The sequence below is a fragment of the Mixophyes fleayi genome, chromosome 2 (genome assembly GCF_038048845.1).
Source record: "Mixophyes fleayi isolate aMixFle1 chromosome 2, aMixFle1.hap1, whole genome shotgun sequence".
Lineage (NCBI taxonomy): Eukaryota > Metazoa > Chordata > Amphibia > Anura > Limnodynastidae > Mixophyes > Mixophyes fleayi.
Window position 1 is genome coordinate 172,833,240 of NC_134403.1, and position 22,833 is coordinate 172,856,072.

At 39.6% G+C, this 22,833-nt stretch overlaps 1 protein-coding gene across 1 annotated transcript in view; it reads left to right on the plus strand.

Annotated features, from left to right (window-relative positions):
- Window positions 1-22,833, plus strand: part of LOC142139871 (uncharacterized) — a 481,886-nt gene that overhangs the window by 221,550 nt on the left and 237,503 nt on the right. The window contains exons 56-63 of the mRNA XM_075197730.1: window positions 1,276-1,436; window positions 2,285-2,411; window positions 4,807-5,009; window positions 8,155-8,227; window positions 10,999-11,162; window positions 13,322-13,493; window positions 17,089-17,340; window positions 21,500-21,742. Of these exons, the coding sequence (XP_075053831.1) occupies window positions 1,276-1,436; window positions 2,285-2,411; window positions 4,807-5,009; window positions 8,155-8,227; window positions 10,999-11,162; window positions 13,322-13,493; window positions 17,089-17,340; window positions 21,500-21,742 (1,395 nt within the window). The remainder of the gene's footprint in view (window positions 1-1,275; window positions 1,437-2,284; window positions 2,412-4,806; window positions 5,010-8,154; window positions 8,228-10,998; window positions 11,163-13,321; window positions 13,494-17,088; window positions 17,341-21,499; window positions 21,743-22,833) is intronic.

The following is a 22,833-nucleotide window of genomic DNA, read 5'->3' on the forward strand; positions in this document are numbered from 1 at the left end:
GGCCTATATTACCAACAGCACCCTTGTAGCTGTGGTTTTTCGAGTGGCCAAAGTAGTAATAGTAATTTAGATTGTAGATTAGGCCTACTCAAGTCACTCATGGATAGCCCCAATATGAGGCTTCAATTACTATTAATGATCCAGCATATGAGGGAGCTAGGACCAAGGGCACTTAGGAGAGGTGATCAGACAGAGCAGGGGTTTGGGAATAGGGATGTCACAGTGCCTAGGATAATTGGATCCTGATCTGCTAAGTTCGATGCTACTCCTTTCAGAGGCGCGCAAATTAACATAGTGGATGGTCTTCGCCAGGGATCCTTGCAAGAAGGTTTGGAGTTAGCTGCCTCCACTACACAGGTTGTGGCCCTCTTCGAGAGCACCTGGCGAGACTTGCAGGGAAAAAGGCAAAAAAGGTGATCACGGGAGATACAATAACCTGCGGGTTGCCAGATTAATACCACGGATTTGGTATAAGGTGTGATGACCTGCAGATGGCAGGGAACTTACCACTGGAATGGTGGAAGACAAGATAGTCTACGGTCTTCAAGGCTGATACCACTGAGATGATGACAGGTGTGATGGACTGTGGATTGCTAGATAGTTACCCCTGGAATGGTGGATGGTGTAAGAGTTTGCGGTCTGCGAGGCTGATACCACTGGAATGGTGGAAGTAGCAATAGTCTGCGGACTGCAGAATAGTTACCACTGGGATGGTGAAAGTGTAATAGTCTGCGGGCTGTGATGCTGATATCACTGGAATGGTGACAGGTGCAATAGTCTGCTCTCTGCAAGGAGAGATCACAAAACACATTCAACTCCTAACAAGCATGTAACCTAAAGAACAGGCACAGACTAATAGAAGTTAGTGGTTTAAATACTGGGAGACATAATAGGAGACCAATAGGCAATTTACAGAGGAAATAAAGCAGATTGGGTCTACGCATGTGCAGACCCGCTACGGAGATGGCGGTCAACCGGAGCTGTCAGCGGGACACCAGCAGTCAGGTAAGTGAGCCGGGCTTCAGTTTAGTTGGACCAAAGACCCGGCGTATTACAAGGGAGTAGAGATGGGTTTGAAAATAGCAAGGTCTTACTGGTCCAGCGAATTGGACAGGTCTGTGCTGGAATCTTAGTATTGGAATGTATCTGTAGGTGGACTTTGTTTGTTTGGGGTTGTACACTACTAATGCTGGTGTGTCTAACATGGCATATTTTTTTACTATTACACTTAAGTATTATGACATATCATAACAAAATATAACTTGTCTTTCACAGAGATTATTGTACCTTTCAAGCCTGTTGACCACATCAGGTTACCCTGTTCTATTGGCTGGAGAGGCTGGATGTGGTAAATCAATTCTCAGCCAGGAGTTACTTAATTGTCTGTGTTTGGGGGATGTTTCAGAGATGTCTGAGCTGAGAATTCCCATTAATAGGTAAATATGGGACAAAGCTGTGAATTGACAAAAATTGTGAAAGATACAAGGATTAGCGGAGGAGCACATATCCTGTGCAGGACAAGGGCTGTGATTTTATCCAATGAGTTTCTTCTGTATTTTCTAAAACAAATATGTATATTAAAAAATTGCATACATCCTCTGCATGACACCTACTAATCTCGCAATGTCTAGTATGCTATGGCAACAAAAGATAATATGGTTCTGGGTATTTCTTTCTAAATTCTGACAGATCATATATGTTTGCATTCCTTCCATTTAAGAGATGTACAGTCTCATACAGGTAGGACATATACTTTATGTCTAGAAATGCTTTGAGGAGAGGGGTGCAATATAAATTACTTTCTGTTTAACTCTTTAGATTGTAAGCTCTCACAAGCAGAGGCCTTCTTGTGACCTCTTCCCCATGTGTTTCCTACCCCTCCCTTGTTACTACCTGCCGTCCGTTACCCTGTCTCTTCTAATTGCCTAGGAATTTGCCCTTTGTAATGTGACTTTCATTATGTTGCCCTTCCGGTATTACTACTTGTATTTGTTACACACGTTTTTCAATGCTACTTGTGCTATGTCAATTTATGTGATTTTATGTGATTTATGTTTATGTCTACCTTGTTTTTACTACTGCCATGTGCGGCCCTAAATGTATCACTGTGTGCTTAAACCGAAGTAGTTTCAAATGTGAGCTCTGGCAAGTTGGAGCAGAAAAAAATTCTTTACATTTAGTATTAGTTTGAAAAGTTTCTATTTAGGAATTATAAATGTTTGTTTGTTAGGCATTGTTGTATATGCAAATATACAGACCTGTACTTTACATATTTATTTTCTAGTTCTACAGATCCTCGGAGACTGTGGGGGTATTTAAAAGACCGATTGGAATGGCGACATGGCACATTGCATACACCAGCAGGAAACAAGAAATTGTTATGTTTGGTTGATGACCTCAACCTTGCTAAGGTGATTACTCTATACCCTGGAGACAAGACTAAGAAACCTTTTATTGCAAAGTAGTTTGAAAGACCTGTCTTGTTGTGTAAAATCAAAAGTGCATTTTATAATTGTGGTGCTTGCAAGGTTAAGCATTGTACACAGCAAATGCATGAACTGTGAATTAAGGCTACATTTGAATACATTCATCGTAACATATTAATATATTTAGTAACCTACCAATGCCATTTGCTAAAACTAGTATGTATCAGTGTGTTAGAAGGAAACATGTACCTTGATTTCAGTTCATGCAATAAACACCAATTTATTGTTAGTTTAGGTGTATTGAAGTTTTACTTGTTTTCTTTATTTATTTAAAGTTTGCATTTTTCAATTTCTACTTTTTTTCTGAATGTGAAAATGTCCAAGACATTGATCTTTATATAATGATCTTTCTATAACTATTTATAGAGCAAATAGTTTAGATACCTGCAGAGTTCAGAGTGTATTAGTACTAGTGTGCTTGGAACTTGGTGCTTATAAACAGGCAAAGATTTATGTAAAGTTCACATAAGTCTGGATCTAGGATGAAAGGGTTGCAGGAGGTAGAGGCAGGCGGATAACATTGCTTTTTATTATCATATTTTTTATGGTTTCTTAAGTTCCTGCTAGTGGTTTATAGTTTAATTCTTTTTTTTACATTTTATTTATTCTTCTAGGCATACAGAATCATTGTTATTACTAGAAGAAATAATTGTTTTGTATACAGATAAGATAAGGTGGTTATTCGAATCATAGAGCACTGTGATTAAAGGAGATGATGGGGGCCGCACAACAGAAGTGGTTTTGAGTGGCAAACCTTTTCACTTTGGGCTGCTTTCACTGCCTGCTATGTGTACTACAGCACGGTAGCTAAGTGGTTAGCACTTCTGCCTCACATCGCTGGGGTCATGAGTTCAATTCCCAACCATGGCCTTATTTGAGTGGAGTTTGTATGTTCTCCCCGTGTTTGTGTGGGTTTCCTCCCACACTCTAAAAACATACTAGTAGGTTAATTGACTTCTATCAAAATTGACCCTAGTCTCTCTGTCTGTCTGTGTGTGTGTATGTTAGGGAATTTAGACTGCCCAATGGGGCAGGGACTGATGCAAATGAATTCTCTGGAAAGCGCTGTGTAATTAGTGGTGCTATATAAATAAATGGTGTTGATGATGTAAGTGTTACGGGCCATGGGACTGAGATATGCGGGCGACACGCAGATATGGCGCTCTTGTGCCACTAAGGTTTACATTGTGCAGCATTCTGAGTTGGTAAGCTAGCTAATGTTTTTCCCTATCATGTAGCTAGGTTCAATGGTTATAATTAATAGGGGCGTCAACAGGTCCGAAGCTGTGCTACCTACACTTGGGTGGCCAACTCCTCAGCCCCTCAATGGTAACCTATGTTCAGATAACCAGCTATGAAGTAGCTCTGTGTCATGAATTACTGCCATAGAACAGAACAGGGCCAACATTTCTAATCTGTTAGATGGCTAGCCCATTGGTATCTCTGTGCCAGGTTGAGTTGCTGCCAGTTAAGACTCAAGCAGAGCTGCACCATGTGACCTATAACTTACTATTTAGGGGAAGAGATAATCTTAATGGCATCTACATATGTACATACAAATATTTATAGGTAAAATGTTTGTGCTACATTTATCAATTAAACACATTCCAGACAAATTAATTGACATTCTTTTGTCGAATAATATGAGTCGATACTTTTATCTTGATACACCGCTCACCTTAATATAATCTTTGAGTCTAGGGTATATTAAATTTATCAAAGTAGTTGTTACTCTTTATTATACTGCAAATGTGATGCTATTTCAATGATTTTCATGCTACAGCTTTATAAACATACATTGTATATTGCACTCATTTTTATTTTGAAGAAAGCTTTGCTAAATGACCAATTGCAATCCTCCTTACCGGGCCGCCCATATGCTTTACAATGCAAGCCCTTCCCTTTGTGTGATGTATTATGTGGGCATGGAAACAGAAATCAGCAATTTAAAGTTCTGATATCTGTTTTGATACTATGGGCTAGATTTACTAAGCTGCGGGTTTGAAAAAGTGGGGATGTTGCCTATAGCAACCAATCAGATTCTAGCTATCATTTTGTAGAAGGTACTTAATAAATGAAAGCTAGAATCTGATTGGTTGCTATAGGCAACATCCCCACTTTTTCAAACCCGCAGCTTAGTAAATCTAGCCCTATATCTGTCTTAAGGAAAGTCAAACCTATCACGGAGCATAGCAGAATGTGTCAGAAAATTTAGAACAGACAAGAATGAGAGCACTTGGACAAAAGGGGAATATGGAATCAAATCCACATAATATATTGTAATTTGTCATTTATATGTGTATATATATTTATATATTAGGTGAATGAACATGGCAGTCAGCCAGCCTGTGAGTTTGTTCGCCAGCTTCTTGACCAAGAAAGAATATTTGACCCCATCTCTCTGAGTTGGAAAATGATCAAGGGCATCATATATCTGGCAACATGGAATATAACAAGATCCGAGGGTTCCCCAACTCAGCGCCTTCTCAGACATTTTTGCACTTTTCTCTGCAAGTACCCCAGGTTTGCTACTTCTTTACTATTTTGATTATTTATTATAACAGTTTCTGGAAAAGTCGCCATAGTAAAACCATTATAGCTGTATATAGCATTATGCCAAGCAGTAGTAACTTGCCTTGCAATTTGACCAGCAGTAGTAATATGTCCCATTATATGCCCAACAGTAATGTTGCTTACAAAGTTACACCATTACGTGACTCCATTAGTCACAGTGGGAGTTGGTAGTGGTGATGTCGACACCATCAGTTTGTTCTGGCATCAGAAGCTTGTAAATAAAAAGAACAACAATTAAGAAACAAAACACAGTTGAACCCACTATTTATGAATTCAACTTTTCCCGCAGCTAATACAGCACACTGTTTTTCTCCAAGAAATAAATATACTAGTTAGTTCTAAATGATATCTATCTAACTATCTGTATATACTGTATAGTAGTATTATACATATGCACTACAATGCATTAACAACAACCAGTAGTCACTAGTCGTATAAACTGTATTTAAGATTAGAATCAAAAGCAAATGATCAGCAAACTATTCTAGCTGCCTAATCTCTACAGAACTTCTTTACAATAATGACAGGATGCTATTTCTTTCCTATGTCCCTTGCGGTGATAGTCAGCATATCGATGTTGACTACCCCGACAACACTTACCCCGACATGATGACTCTGAAGGGCTCCTTCCCGACGATCAGCGATGACAACTACTCTTCAAAGTGACTTCAACCAATCACGTTAAAGTAAGAAGCCGGCTCCACTTCATGACGTCATTCACCATGGCGACTGTATTATCGTTGTTGTTAAGGGAGTCATGTAAGTATGCGACCATGTACAATGTAGAAAGCTTTCTAAACTACATTGTTTGTGGACGCATATTTACATTACCCCCTTAACAACAACGATAATACCATTGTCATGGTGAATGACGTCATGAAGTGGAGCAGGCTTCTTAATTCATCGCGATTGGTTGAAGTCTCTTTGAAGAGCAGTCCTCATTGCTGATTGTTGGGAAGGAGCTCTTCGGAGTCATCATGTCGGGGTAAGTGTTGTCGGGGTACTCGGCATCGATATGCCGTACCCCACCCGTCCCTTCTCCCTGAATGCTATTTCCTCCCTACATGCTGTTTGTTCTAAAATGGCACTTGAGAAAATGAGGGAGAACTATATATACAAAGGATTGCGATCAAACATTCACAAGAGTTTTTAAAAAAAAATTCCCCGGAAATGACGTTCTGCCTCGCTTTGAGATCCGAGTTTGGCAGGAGAAACCGAGTCACGGATCCCCAACGTCGGATTTCATATAATCCGAACCGCTCATCTCTACTGATCATTACCCCATCATGATCCCAGTAGCTCTCTCCTGGGATGCACCAGCACTGTGACAATAACACTGTTAAGCCATACCTCTGTTATCTCTACATTATCATGGGGTTTAAGCATTCACATATACACACTTCTTACGCCTGATGTACTTCTTGCAAAAATGCTACTGTTTTTGTGCTGAGCACATCTTCAGATGTGTCCAACTCAACATATGTCCGTAAATATGCTATTTGTTATGTGCATCTTTTCCTATATACGTTTGGAGCACAAATATATCAACCTCTTCATAAACCTCAGTTTCGGAAAGCATTTTTTGGTGAGTCACAAGGAGGTCTGACAGAGATCTTGTGGTCTAATTGGTGATAGTTGTCTGATATTGATTTGATGGGGTCTAAGGGAGGTCTGGTGAGTCTGATTGTCTATGTGAGTTATGTATGCCTGGTGAACTGGTGGGCTGGTGTGATAGTAATGGGTAGCCAGTGGTTAGCATTGCTGCCTCACAGCTCTGTATCACTGACAAACAAAGATCAAGAGAAAAAAGGTCAACACAGAAAAATGTACAGTCAGATCAACAGAGCTTTTTTCTACTGGATGCCTAAAACTTGATCCAAATAAAATTGCAGCAATTGATCATGAGATCACATGGAAACAAACATTCAGCATGTTGCAGGTATTTTGTCAACATATTGAGTTTTGTAAAGAAAGTTTCTGTTCTTTTTGTTTACTATTTAAATGGTACATTGACTTGATAAACTAAAATCAGTATATTTTTGCATAAAATTCCAGCACAGTTTGTATGATTTACGAAGGCCTTTAATTTGCACACAATCTCTAGTGCTATCAATCTGCAGTCCAATGGACAGACTGAGAAAACCTTTAAAATGACAAGCATTTGTTCTCAAAGGCAAAGCAGAAAAGATCACTTCATAGTCATAGTGGAATACAGAAGTTGAGCTAATAGCACGCTCTACTGCCAATTACAACTAAAAAGGAGTCTATCCTTCACATTCCACAATGCCATATAGCTACATACACAATGCCATATACCTACATACACCATGCCATATACCTACATACACCATGCCATATACCTACATACACAATGCCATATACTCACATACACAATGCCATATACCTACATACACCATGCCATATACCTACATACACAATGCCATATACGTACATACACCATGCCATATACCTACATACACAATGCCATATACCTACATACACCATGCCATATACCTACATACACCATGCCATATACCTACATACACAATGCCATATTAATGTCAGACTAAACGCTCTATGGCCACCCTCTGTAATGACAGGAAGCTTGGCAGTGGTCTGATGTGCTGCCTGACAGCCTGTCAATCCGCTCACTGACACGGCCCTTCCCACTGGCTGGAGAAAAGAACAAAAACAGAAATGTAAAAATAAAAATAAAAACAGCGTCAGGAGTCCTTGGAGCATTAGGTGCACCAGCCGCACCGCCAATAGTTCCACCACTGGTTCTCCCACTGTTTGTGTGGGTTTTTTTCTTGAAATAATGTAAATAAGGGGCTCAACTATATTAAAGAATACACCAGGATACTCTCCTTGATTCTTTGACCTGAGTCCCTGCTGTAAGAAAGATTTTTTAACAGGTCTTTGGCAGGCTGTCTAGGTTAAAAAGATTTGATTTTTGATTTACCAGAGATTATTTGGAGGTGCTTAATGTTATTTGTTTAATGTTTTGATACATTTAAAGTTAAATACAATTAACATACATTTTACACATCACAGGTATAAGTAGATTGATTTGCCTTATGTTTTATTCTTCTAGTCACAGTGAACAGCTTGGAATATTCAGCAGCATACTGAACGCTCACTTTGTGCCAGGAGTGACAGAACACAAGGTACCTGTCTTCTTTCTTTCATTAGTGGAATGTTTAGGAAAAAGGACACTATCGCAGCAGTTCAGCTAATCGCGTGCTCTTTGTAAGCAAATAGCGTACAAGATATTAGTTAATGGCCTGTCATAATGAAGTAATTGCAGTGCTTCACAAGTGACTGTAAAATCTAGTGACATATTTAGGATTAAACCCCTTTCAAGCATATATTAAAAAAAATATTTTAGTATTTGCACTTAAAGGGGGCGATTCAATTCGGCCATGTTATTCTAGGAATAACGCGGCCTACTCATTATTATCGTTACTACGGTAAAAGTGCGCAGTATTACCGTTAGTACGGTAATTCTAATGCTGATTTTTGCTTGCAGCCCTCGGGACTGCAAGCAAAACTCTGGGTTAAAATGACAATATTAAAAGTAATAATAATAGCGCAGTGCTATTCCTAGACTAACATGGCTGAATTGAATCGGCTCCAAAGTGTATGTAAAAACCAGTGTCCTTTTGTGGCTTAATTCATTTGTTTTACTTTTAATTCATGGGCATTAATATATAATTTGTAATTCTCTAATTGCAGAAGCCTCTAATACAGGGTTTCCCAAACCCAGTCCTCAGGGCTCCCTAACAGTGCAGGTTTTCTATATCTCCTTGCTGGAGCACAGGTGTATTCATTACTGACTGACACATTGTAACAGATCCACAGGTGGTCCTAATTATGTCACATGTGATCTGGAAAACCTGCACTGTTAGGGAGCCCTGAGGACTGGGTTTGGGAAACCCTGCTCTGATATCTGCTATGTCTTTAACATTTGCTTTTTGTACATTTTTAAAACCGACTCAAACAGTGGATATGTTTCACTAGTCTGGAAAGTTCCCATGACAACCTTCTTAAGGTAACCGTATGTCAGCATTTTAGATTCTTTACAAATATTAGCATTGCACCTAAGGTGGTATTCTTTATTTGGCTCATTATTTGTTGTATTGAGTATGTCATTTTTCTCCTTGATTCTAACTTCTTTACTCATGTTTCTATGTGGGGATGTGTTTTTTAATAATAAAATATCTACAAAACAGAAAGTCTCATTCTGATAATATTAAGCACTCCTTTTCTAACTGTAAACACTAGGCATACACACCAAGGTCTGGGTAGTTGCATTATTCTGACAGTTAAACAGGGTATGAGGCTGCAGATTTTGCAGGACAGCATAAAAACTGCCCAGATGGCAGTATAGAGTTATCATCTGCAAGGATTTGTGAGAAAGGACCTTGGTTGTTCTAACCCAGTAGTTTCAGATAAAGAAGTCATTCTAAGGTGTACTTATCCTTTATTACTTTATGAATTTATCACTGTGCTGCCGATATAGGTTTTTATTAAAAAGACACATTTTGCTATTTTGTAAATATTCCACTTTTGTTTGAAGCTTTCAGCTACAGCACTCAAAATGTATGTGCTAAGATAAAACAGATTACATCACTGAGCGGAATTCAGGACAGGATGTTATAAGACACAAGGCAACTTTTGATCATATTTAAAGGGACATTAAACCAGAACATTACGTAGCTCAATACAGTGTTTTGTTTTCAGCTCTTCTTGTTGGTGAAGAGTGTGTGCTCCCATATCTAAAATCAGTATGTTACTATTTTTCACAAAATATGGCCATGAGGGGTATTTTACTGCTTATATTTAATTTTGCCTTGACAGAACAAGACACCTAATGGGTAATACATGTAATAAATAGGACCTGTCATCACTAGGCATGTTTCACAATTCAGTAGAGAATTGCAAGTTGTAGTTTTTTTCTCCAGTGCCTACAGTACTTATGTCAGATGTGCAGTCTTTTATTCTAATGAGCTCACACTCTGCTCTAAGAGGAGAATAGTCCTCCTGGTAATGCCTCCTTCTCCATTCTGCCCTCTCCCATATATCAGAGGTGAATAAGGACTCACTCATGGTTATATGCAGGATCATGGTGATGCCAGAGTTGCGTTGTTCATGTATCATCATCACCATTTATTTATATAGCGCCACTGGTTCCAGAGCGCTGTACAAAGAACTCATTCACATCAGTCCCTGCTCCTTTCGAGCTTACAGTCTAAATTCCATAATATACACACACACACACACACACACACACACACACACAGACAGAGACTAGGGTTAATATTTTGTTATTTATTTTTTATAGCAGCCAATTAACCTACTAGTATGTTTTTTGGAGTGTGGAAGGAAACCGGAGCATCCGGAGGAAGCCCATGCAAACACAGGGAGAACATACAAACTCCACACAGATAAGGCCATGGTTGGGAATTGAACTCATGACCCCAATGCTGTGAGGCAGAAGTGCTAACCCCTAAGCCACTGTGCTGCCCCATGTATATTCTTGTACCCAGCTGATGACCTGGGGCAGCAGCAATTTGTACTTTTACTGTACTGTGGTATTTGTATAGAAAGGAGTAGATTAGCCTTGTTTTTTGATGAATGGATGATTTTTTCAGACTTATAAATCTGACAAATCAACTTTAATAAAAGGAATATGAAGAGCTATAAGGCTTTCTGTTCAGACTGAGTTATGCCCATTTACTGAAGATTTATAGAAATATAAAAATAAGCTCCAATAATTGTATACATTTTTCCCTTTAGCACATTGCAGTTACAGAACATCATAAATGTTCCATGTATTATTTAGTGTAACCACACTACCAGTTGAAAGGTAAGCTGAGCACTTATTGATTTCCTTTCTGGTCATTATTGGCATTGACTTATTCTACTGTGATTTCAGGCTGGCAGTAAAGGTGCTGTGGCTGCTGAGCCCCTCCAGGAATTAATCATTGCTATCACTAAAGTTTCAATAGAGCTTCAGGAGAGACTGAGGACGGTGTTCCTGGGGACGTCTCAGCGCTGTCACTACATATTTACACTTCGAGACCTTGCAAAAATATTCAGGTAATGGAAATGCAAAGATGTTACACGATGGCCGTCCTCATTTAAAAGGACCATTAGTTCATCTCCTTGAACAGTTATTGTTGTGTCAGCAATTTGTGCTACTTGTAAAAGCTGTTTAAAAATTGCATAGCAGTGACATGTCATGGAATGATGTGATTCATAATGCTAAGTCTTGCCAGCACCACTATAAGTAAAAATGTCAGTCCTATGGCTATATGTGACAATTACTAGAAAAGGCTGATTTGCGCTTGTCTATCCTGTTCACCGCTGCATTTCAGTGTGATGATCAATCACAAGAATTTTAAGATGAACTTGCAGTTTCTGCCCTTGTTAGTCTAGGTCTGTCCAAAATGTCCTTGTTTCATTGCAAACCACTCAGCTTTTTCCGCAGGACTGATGAGCTCTCATGTATTTTCATTGTATTAACTAGGGTTACACTTACTGATGTACTTTTTCCTGTCATCACAGTAAAAATCATTACATTATGTTTCACCCAATGCACACGATGAGCAATTACAACTGTTTTTAAGTTATTTTTGATGAGAAAGATGTCCTGTCCTTACTTTTCCAGAGGGAAATTGGCAGGAAACTTTCCCAGTTTAATGTATACAAATGTTCATTATCACCAGACAATGAAATGACACACACTTCTATAGCAATGTAGTGACTTAATTGCTCTTTGAAAGAATAACCAAAACTCATTACTGGGGTAAGAAGGCAAAGTTGAAAGTAAGTTGTGTTTTGCAACAAATTTATGTCACCATTTCAATCATCATCATCAACATTTATTTATATAGCGCCACTGATTCCGCAGTGCTGTACAGAGAACTCATTCACATCAGTCCCTGCCCCATTGGAGCTTACAGTCTAAATTCCCTAACATACATACACACACAGACAGAGAGAGAGAGATTAGGGTCAATTTTGACATCAGTCAATAAACCTACTAGTATGTTTTTGGAGTGTGGGAGGAAACCGGAGCACCCGGAGGAAACCCACACAAACACAGGGAGAACATACAAACTCCACACAGATAAGGCCATGGTCGGGAATTGAACTCAAGACCCCAGCGCTGTGAGGCAGAAGTGCTAACCACTTAGCCACTGTGCTGCCCCAATAATGCTAGTAGAACTCCCATGATGAAATAGTGTTAAACAGATCAACAACAGCACAAGAAAAGTTATAGTGTTCTAAAGTAAAAGACAGTTCATGAAGATTATCAGAGACCAATAACTAGAAACTACAGACTGAGTTGGAGTGAATACTGTCATACAAGAGCAATAACATGCAAGGATAGATCTCTGCAACATAGGGTCCTTAAACAGAAGTCAGGGTGGAGAGAATATCTGCAAGGCAAAGTTCATGTAACTATGCTGATAAGAAGGTAGGACTAGCCCTTAACAAGAATTACAAAACATAGTCCACAGATGACTCTGGGTATCAGGTTATCCTCAGTAAACATAAAGAAGCCAGGGTGGGAGATAGATTACATTCAGGATAGCTGCAAAAAGGCCAATTGATGCCTACAGAAGACTAGTTCTGCCATCTTGATTGAGGGAGACTTTATCCAAAGGTCGCTGAAACTTACTGATAACTTTCCTTGATGAATCAGGACCGTTAAGTGAAAAAGTTGAGTAAGTAGTCTCCTGGACAAAACCATGTTACAATGCAAGGGGTGCAAATTAGTTTTCTAATTTGCACATAAGTTAAATACTGTCTGTTTTTTCATGTAGCACACAAATACTTCATAGCTTATTTGTACACTGACATTTAAATTGATATTTGTGTGCTACATGAAAAACTGACAGTATTTAACTTATGTGCAAAATAGAAAATTAATTTGCACCCCTTGCATTGTAATATGGTTTAGTCCAGACTACTTACTCATTTTTTTTTTTACTTAACTTTCCTTAATGAATCAGGCCCAACATGATGATGATGTGGGGTGGGTGGGAGGATAAATGGGAAGGTCCTTAACAACTTTGCATGAAGTTTGCAAAAGCCCACCCCGAAGAGGAGAGAGAGTCAACTGTTTGGACCTTAAGAGGCATCTAAAATATGTAATTTCTCTGCCCAACATTTTACTTATAAATGCACAGTAATCTGCTATTTGTTTTTTAAATAAAATTAATATCCAGGAATATGTGTTTAATTCACAGGAATATCTGCCTTTCACTGGATGGAGGGACTACAACTGACAAGCTCCTGCTGCTTTGGAGACACGAATGTGACTGGGTCTTTGGGCAGAGAATGTCAAGTTCTGTAGACTATAGCAGATTTGTACAGGAGCTAACCATTGCAGTACAGAAAGTGTTTATAAATGAAGAACAGGTAGAGTATAGTGTAACTGCAAAAGATTTCATGAGATCATTTTCAAGATTGGAAAAATGTCTTTAGATTCACTGGGGCAAGTAAATACATTAGTTGTATTTAGTGTGATGCAGAATACATATGAAATCTCTTTCTGTAACTTGTGGAGTTTGGGTTGTTTTTACTAAATGCACCAACCATTTCATATGTGCTGATGGCCTCTCATTGCAGGAGTAGATAATAAAATACTGGTCGTCCTGTGACCAGCAGTTAAGCGATTGTGTGATCGATTTAGCGATGAGTGGTGAGAAATAGTGTGAAATGACGCTTGCTGTGGAAAAATTACAATGGTAATTCTTAGTAACCTGTAGATAAAAAGAGAAGAAAATAAAAAAATATAAAAATAGCACAAATAATTAAATGAAGCATTAGCCCTCCCAGCTTAAGTCTAGTGTGGTTGTATGCTTAGCAAAAATGGCACCAAGAAATGGTCCTCATCTACTACAATGCAGTGTGGAGCTGGATTATAATTAAACCCCCAAGTTCCAACCTGCAACATTGCATAGTGGATACTAGCTATAAACCAGATTTTTCTGGTTCCTGCTTGAGTCTAGCAGACTCCAGGAGCTCTGGGGTGAGGGCTGAAAGTACTAGTCTCCAGTCTTTAGTGCTAGAATTGATAAACACATTTTCCCTGAGATGGTTACACAGAATGTATGCCTGTCTACTCCCTAATAGCTTTGGGGGTGTACGCTCTAGGTATTTTACTATAGGGCTAGGGGCTATAAAGTGGATCCCTCTGGAGCTGGAGAGGAACAGCCATGTAACCATTCCCCCTTGAGGCATGGGATATAGGGTGAAAGCACTAGCTTCAAGCCAATCGAGGGAGATCGAGACTCCTATGTGTAAGAAGAGGCCATGGGGCGATAAAGACCAACCAAGACATACAAGGGAAAAGTCAAGTATTGATATTCAAATATTTATGAATGGAAGGGTGGAAACTGAGTCTGAGAATGTTTGTATGTTTTCATGGTATTGTCAGGGCTGCCAAGAGGAATTCAGGGCCTTGGTACAACAAATTCATGGGGCCCCCCCTTATAGTCGAGTAAGCAAAAAAAAATTTGTGTGTATGTTCGCACAATTGGGGGCGTGGCAATGTGCCGTTGGGGCGTGGCTAGCACAATAAAATCAATAGGTCCTGAATTCCACGGAGCGTGACATTTGTCCAAGCATTCCTGACTTTCAGGACATCTAGCACCCTTGTGTAGTATAGGAAGAATGCAGTGTGCACACAAAGAGTTCAGTCATGGCCTGCGCCCACTGGACTCACCAAACATTGACATTGTCCCTACTAGAATCACAACATTTCACACACTATGCTGCTCTGTCCTACCTGTTCTTCTCACTTTTACCACATGTGGCTGCAGATTTCTTTAGTTGCGGCTTGTGTGGATCATGGAATGTCGGAGGACCTATTTGGAAAAAAAATGGCTACATTTAGAAAATTACAGCCAGCCCCACCGTTAAATCAATAACATCCATTATTAATATTTAGACCTTCCTCCAGCCCCAACATTAAAATAGTATTCCCATTACCCCGCAAACAAAATAGCAGCCATTAATTAGCCACTATCTACCTCACACACACTACATTGCCAAAAGCTCCGTGCGATCACACACACATTACTGTGCCCCGTTATCATCACCACGCTATGCCCCCTTATGATCACACTGCGCCCTCCATGCTGCCTTTGCCCCTTTCTTTAACCCCCTGTGCCATGCTGCTTGTCCTTTTCTTTAACCCCCTGTGCCATGCTGCTTGTCCCTCTTTTCTTTAACCCCCTGTGCCATGCTGCTTTTGTCCCTCTTTTTTTAACCCCTTTGTGTCATGCTGCTATTGTCCCTCTTTTTTTAACCCCTCTGTGTCATACTGCTATTGTCCCTCCTTTCTTTAACCCCTTTGTGTCATGCTGCTATTGTCCTTCTTTTCTTTAACCCCTTTGTGTCATGCTGCTATTGTCCCTCTTTTTTAACCCCTCTGTGTCATACTGCTATTGTCCCTCTTTTCTTTAACCCCTTTGTGTCATGCTGCTATTGTCCCTCTTTTTTAACCCCTCTGTGTCATACTGCTATTGTCCCTCTTTTCTTTAACCCCTTTGTGTCATACTGCTATTGTCCCTCTTTTTTTAACCCCTGTGTCATACTGCTATTGTCCCTCCTTTCTTTAACTCCTTTGTGTCATGCTGCTATTGTCCCTCCTTTCTTTAACCCCTTTGTGTCATGCTGCTATTGTCCCTCCTTTCTTTAACCCCTTTGTGTCATGCTGCCCCCCCCCCCCCCGTTTTTTAACCCCCCCCGTTTTCCTCCCTTAACTTACCTTTACTTCTCTCTTCCTTCTTGTCTTCTCTGCAGCTCTGTGTTCCATTGCTCCAGACTGACTGAATGCTGGGCGTGACATGATGATGTCACACCCGGCATTCAGTCAGCCTGGAGCAATAGAGCACAGAGCAGCATAGAGGAGGCACGCCGGCGACGCAATCACGCGAGTATGGTTTTAGTTTTGAAAAAAATAATAATAATAAAAAAAAAACCACGTCGGCGCGAGGGCCCGGGCCCCCTGACATGCCCAGGCCCGGGTAATTAGTACCCGCTCCCCCCCCCTCTCGGTGGCCCTGGGTATTGTGTATCAGTGTGTATGTGGTTGGCTCTATTAATATGCATGAGCAGATATGATAAGGTGAGTTGGAGTGTGTTTTACTAGTGTACTTAGCTTAAAAATATTTATTCTAGATTTTACTATTTAAAATGTTGATCTCATATATCCTATGGTCAGCACAAACGGTATATACATTTGTATTACACAACACAGGTAATGTATGGCAAAATACATTTTGGACTTGGGCAATCTGTGCAAGTGGTGCACAGCACATAGGATTGCAGAGCAAGATAGTGTAATTTATGACATTTTTATTATGATCTTTTATTTATAAGGTGCCACAATGGATCCACATACATAGATATTTACAAAGAACAGAAGTTGGCATACATTGATGGAGGAGTGGGCAAAGTGAGGGCATTCTTAGAAAATTATACAGTGGGCACTCAAGTGAGCCTAGTAGTTTACACTCTGTAAACTAAGGAGTTGAATTTAGCACCTTCACAGAAGTAACGGTCTTCAAATCTCACCCTATAATTTTAATGGGTCTCATTGTGCATCTCAATGTTGCACTTCGGTGGAACATGCCAACTTCTCAGGCAAGCAATGTAAGTGGCTGTGTGGCATGCAGAGGATACTTCCTTGCCGTTCTCATTCAGGAACAGATCATCCGGTGCCAAGCGATTTTGCGTGCACATCAAAAGTGCCTCGAAAATGAGACCCACACTATTTGGAGAGAACAGTCCCCACCTTAATATAAATATAAACAGGCAGGAGACTAGAGGCAGATTTTCGATGTGTGAGATTTTTTTTTCAACAACTTGTTCACATGTTTTATAAACTTGAAAATGCTGTTATTTTTATATTAAAAAAAAAAGTGTAATAAAATCTAATGTATGGTTTACGATAGATTTGGTATTGCAGTATTTGTTAAAACACTTATGTTAAAATGTATTGCAGGTAGAGCTAATCCTGAGGTCTCAGCAGCCCTTCTTTAGTAACATTGTAGAGGATGATGGTGGGTTAATAACTACTGCAGCCAGACAGCAAGACATGAATTTGTTCAGGAGAAGTGAGAAGCCCAGCAGCACCACTCACATCCTAGATGGGTACCTGCAAACGTTTGATTTAGTCCATGTGAAGCAGTTGCTAACAGAGGCGCTGAGAGAATACAACAAAGTGAATCCCAGAATGAGCATCACATTTTATCAGGTCGGTTGCTGTGACTTGTTCGCCTGTCATTCATAGGCTGGCTCATTAATTATTGAAGGGATCATTGTGTGCTTGCTGAAAAGAACAGCTAACTTGAGCAACAGACATATTGATCTATTTCCCTTACACAAATCCTTTGTTGAATGATTAACTTGTTGAAAAAGCAGTTTTATTTGAAGAGACACATTTCTATATGCTGCTATTTATCTTTAAACACTGTTTTAATTGGTGCTGCACTGTATTATTTCTCTTATATTTGCTTATTAGAAGTCATGTTTTTAAGCAATTTTTGAAGACTACAAGTTTTCATGTAGGTTTACATTTATGTCACAGCCATAGCACCACATATGTGTATATTATTTCATGTTGTATCATAACATTTCAGTATTCATTTCTTGAGATAGCCCGATAGAACTTGTGCACCATACTAATAATTATAGTGAGGTACCGTTCTTCACGTTGTTGCTGGTAGGCAGAACAGTCAATACCTCTTTGTTAAGAAATAATAAAAAAAACACTCCAAGTAAATGCTACTGTGAAATTGCATAACATCTCTGTATAAGCACAATATTTCAGCATTTCCTTTTGCTTTAGAGTTCAATGCATACATAGATTAGCTTTGTATGAAGCGTCTCCATAGAGTGTGGTTTTTTTTTTAACTGTTTACTGTTTTTTAATGTATTGCTTTCACCACATATTCTGCATGGCCAGCTTACATATAATGTTTTACAAATGGACTAGTATTACTCTTATTATTATCTTTTTTTGTTTATAAAGCTCTATACATTCAAGGGATCGTGATACAAACTAATAGCATACAATTACATAAAGCAGAAGGTAAGGTTGACCCTGCCCAAATGAGCTTACAATCTAAAGGAGTGGGGTAACAATAGTGTAATAACAATTGTAGCTGTTGATGGATATATATATTAATGGATACAACCATGTGATAATTCTTGGTTTCAGGCAGTTGGTGAATACAGGTTCTGTGTTAGTTCCTGGCTCTGTGCACCTGATAACCCCAGACAGGTACTACTAGTTCTTGGATCCAGGCAGTTGGTGAATACAGGTTCTGTGTTAGTTCCTGGCTCTGTGCACCTAATAACCCCAGACGGGTACTGCTAGTCCTTGGATCCAGGCAGTTGGTGAATACAGGTTCTGTGTTAGTTCCTGGCTCTGTGCTCCTGATAACCCCAGACAGGTACTACTAGTTCTTGGATCCAGGCAGTTGGCAGAGGCAGAGAGCCAGTTCCTCGCTCTGGGCAGCTGATAATTGTAGGTACAGCAATTTCATTGTGTGGAATATATGGAATAGTGTATGATTGCAAGATATTAGAATCTAGGTTCCCAAAGTGTGCGCCGTGGCTCCCAGGGGTGCCGCGGAGCTGTCACAGGCGTGCCGTGGACAGGGGACGAAAAAAACCCCAACAACTTACCAATCCGACGGCGCCCAGAACCCAGCATCCTCCTCCCTTCTTGCTTCTCATTGAACAATACTCTGGCACTATTCAGTGCCAGAGCATCAGGTCTCCTGCCTCTAGCATTCTGCTCCTGCATTTTCATCTCTGTTGCTGTTCTGACAGTCTACAGTAATTCCTGGTTCTGACTATAGCTTGGCTACTCCACTTCCCCTTTATTTCTTACTCAACTTTATGTTCCCTGCTGCTTCACTGGTTTCTGATTCTGGTTTGTTCTGACTTACCTCATATTTGTTATTTGCAGTTTCACTGACAGTTCTTTTACCAGGTCCTGGCTTTACTGATCTTTCTGCTACATACTGATTGAGCTTCATCACCAGTTGTTATCAGTGCGTCTGACCAAAGGATAGGGCAGAGTGTTCTGGCCGGGAAGCCCAAATCTCCGTACACGCTGGTGCTTCAGTTATACCTGTGCTAGCTTTGGCTGTCACAAGAATCCACCATATTTTACCTGGAATCATGACAGATCGTGAGCTGTACAAATGCTATGGGTCTTTACCCCACATATGAGTCTTGACTACATGTCAAACAAAACATAAAGTTGCATATCCTACACTGCAGGTGTGTGGCATGCTGCATAATGTAAATTGCACATGCAGTGGAGACTTGCGTGTTCCTTCCTCACCTACCTCTTCCCTGGTCACATTATGTCCCCCCACCTCTCCTTTTCACACATTATGCCCTCCACCCTCCCTACCTTGTGACATATGCCCCTAACCCTCCATCACCTATATACACATGCCCTCCCACTCTCCATTATAACATCTACTAACCCACCCAACCAGGCCCGGCACGTGTCCCTGGGTGCCCAAGTAGCCACCCCATCCTTCCCATCAGGCGCTACTCCCCCATAAGTGGTGCCCCACTTTTACCCCAGTTTAATTTTGATATTTCATTTCTGATAATAGGAGGAATGGTGGGGGGCATAGGTGACAAAGGGAGAGTGGTAAAGGTGTACTCATAAGAATCGGGACTACTGACACACTTTGTTGCTTTTTCCTACCTGTTCTGCAGCTTTGACTACCTGTTGTCTTAAGCTCTGTTGTTGCACGGCTGGGTTCTGGAAAATTGGGCCCCTGTATGGAAAATGCTTAGCTACTGTTCCTCCTGGACCAGCCCTAAAACTAAGTATAAATCGCCCACATTTAATAAATAGGCCAAACTAGTGCCATTGTTACCACTATTGACATGTAATAAACAGGCTCCCTTCCCCCCTTGTGGCCATCTTTATTCCTCCCATGGTGATCCTCATTAGTGACAGCAGCTACTATCGAATATGACGAAGAACTGTCCTGACTCTTTTTCCAGCAGCGAGCAATGATACTAAAGAAAAACACTGGGCTACACACAGTTACTCCATATTGACAGATAAGAGATTACCTGTGCAGCATTAAAGCAAAAGCCTCTTCTAGAAACAGCAGAGAAGAGACTCCCAACTATGATAAATGTTGAAGGACAGTTATGGTTGCTAGTTGCTTACTGTTTCGGGATTTCTGCATTGACTAGTTCATGTTTCATGTCTGCCTAACAATAGCCACACCCTCTTTCCCCACAAGCAACTACAATTGTTATTTCTCTAACTTATGTATCAACTGTTCCCCACACGTCTTAAATTCTAAGCTAATTTGGGAAAATAACATTGTTACCTTCTTTTCCATGTCATTGTATGTAATTTGTTTGTGTCCTGCTTCTCTCAATGTACAGTCCTGTGTAATATGTCAGCGCTTTATAAATAAAAGTAATAAAGATCTCACATTACATTAACAGCCTCTTCTACTCACATTATATTAATAACTCCCTTACATTCCATGAATAGCCTACATTAGCACCCACATTACATTAATACCCAAACACATATTACATTAAGACCCTTCCCTACACATTACATTAATTACATTATTATTTTAATACCCCCCCACTACATCCCCCACTACATTACATTAATAGCCTCCACTGGCATAGATGCCAAAGGGAAAAGTCAATGGAGATTCTCCATTGATCATTGATGTGTGTTATACATATATAACCAACACAAGGTTTTACATATATTATCTTTATACATACCTTGTTTATTTTTAAACAACTTTAGATCAAATGCAGTTCGAAATCTGTAAAAATATTGATACTTCACTTTTTTTAGAAAAAAATACAAGCATTCTCTAGCGTGTCTTGGTGACTTACCGAGTTTTATGCAATTATTTTATGCAAAGGATCCTGGCAGAGGGGCTGGCACACGCGTTCACACAGAAACTGTCACTAATCAGAGAATTCAGGAAGTTGAGAAAACAATAATGTTACATTTCTTTGCTTTTATAATAAACAAGAATGCCGTCTAACACTTAGGGACTTGGACAGTCTGTTATTTTACGCAAAGGAAAGGATTACAATCTAGGTATAGTCTCTTTACAAGATGAGGTGCAAACTGGAAATTTCCTGCTGTCTTTACTCCACCTCCAAACGACATTGTCTTCTAGGTAAATTTGTATATTTTCTTTGCCCATGGTTATGACAATAGAATTTATGTGTGGCAATAAAAAGAAATGAGTATAAGTGAAAGAGAAAAATAGCTGTAGGTGAAGTTCCCCTTTAAATATGCTTTAATGCTGTTTGTTTCACTGATATGCACCAAGGTGTGCTATCATTTTCTGTGGCATTGATTTAATTGTTATAATTCTCTACAGTGTGCAATTATTCTGCTATGCCGCTTGGCTCGTAATCTCTGGAGTTCTCAGGGAAGTGCACATACACTACTGTGTGGAGAGGGCTGTCCCCGATATAGTACTGCAATAGCTCAGCTTGCATCACACCTCGCCGGATTCAATGTGGTCCAGCTGGGCTCACATATTAAAACAGTGGATGAGGAGCAGCGAAACAGAAACCTTAAATCCCAGCTTGTAGATTGCTATGTGAAAGCTGGCTTGAAGGTAAGCAACACAAAAACACCCCCATCTCTTTTAACAATTGACATGATTTATCATTTTAGGGTCAAAATAAAATCAACTTTTCATAAGTCCATTGATGTTAAAAATTTATGTCAATAAAAATCTCCGTACACACTAATAAATGACATTGGAATAACACACCAGTGATTTTCATATTGTGTAGAGTTAAAAACTGATTATTGACAATCATGAGCTCTCTTTTCCGCAGGTGCTACTAATATTCTCAGTTCAAATTAATCTACTACAATAATGTGTCAATCAAAATGAAATAAAGTAGAGTACATTCTTTATAAAGCTGTTAGTAAAATATATTTCCAAGAACTGGAATCCCTGCCCCAGTTTTGCAATGTTCCCATAAAATCTTATATATCTTTGGTAAACTGCAGAGGGAGAGTAGTATATGGTGCAACAGGAAAAGATATGTGTGGCAAATTAGCATAGCATAGCTACCATTACTTTGGTAGGCACAATTCTATACTATATTGTTTGGGTCAATATGTAGTTAAAGAGTTCACATAGAGATTATGGATCTGATTCATCTTAGGACTGACCTGCATATGTGCCATATAAAGTCCCATCAGAATGCATGTAAAAAAAAAAATCTATAAAATAAATTAACAATGCTCAATACTATCAACATTAATAATATGTGATTTTAAAAAATTTTTTTTTTAACATTAAATACATAAATTAGGATGTTGTTAATGCTATTTAGTAGCATACATACATGTGGTTTTTAATAGAAAGACGACCCTGTGACAGTCATCACTATCAGTCAGCACTTATAAATGCCTGTAGCTGATGCAAATGATACGGCTGAAAAACAAATACTTAAGAGGAACTGAGAACTTGAATCAGCCACACCAGCTTTAACATGTCCTTACTGTACATTGCCTATGTCCGTCTTCCACTTACCGCCCTTGTAGTTGTAGGCAGTTCTAAGTGTCATTTGCGTTCGGACATAAATTGCATAAATTGCTGTTTCACACAAGATACGCCACACAAATGACTTATGTCCGAAGATGATTCAGGTCCTATATGCATAGGCTTGCATAGGTAATATATACAAATGA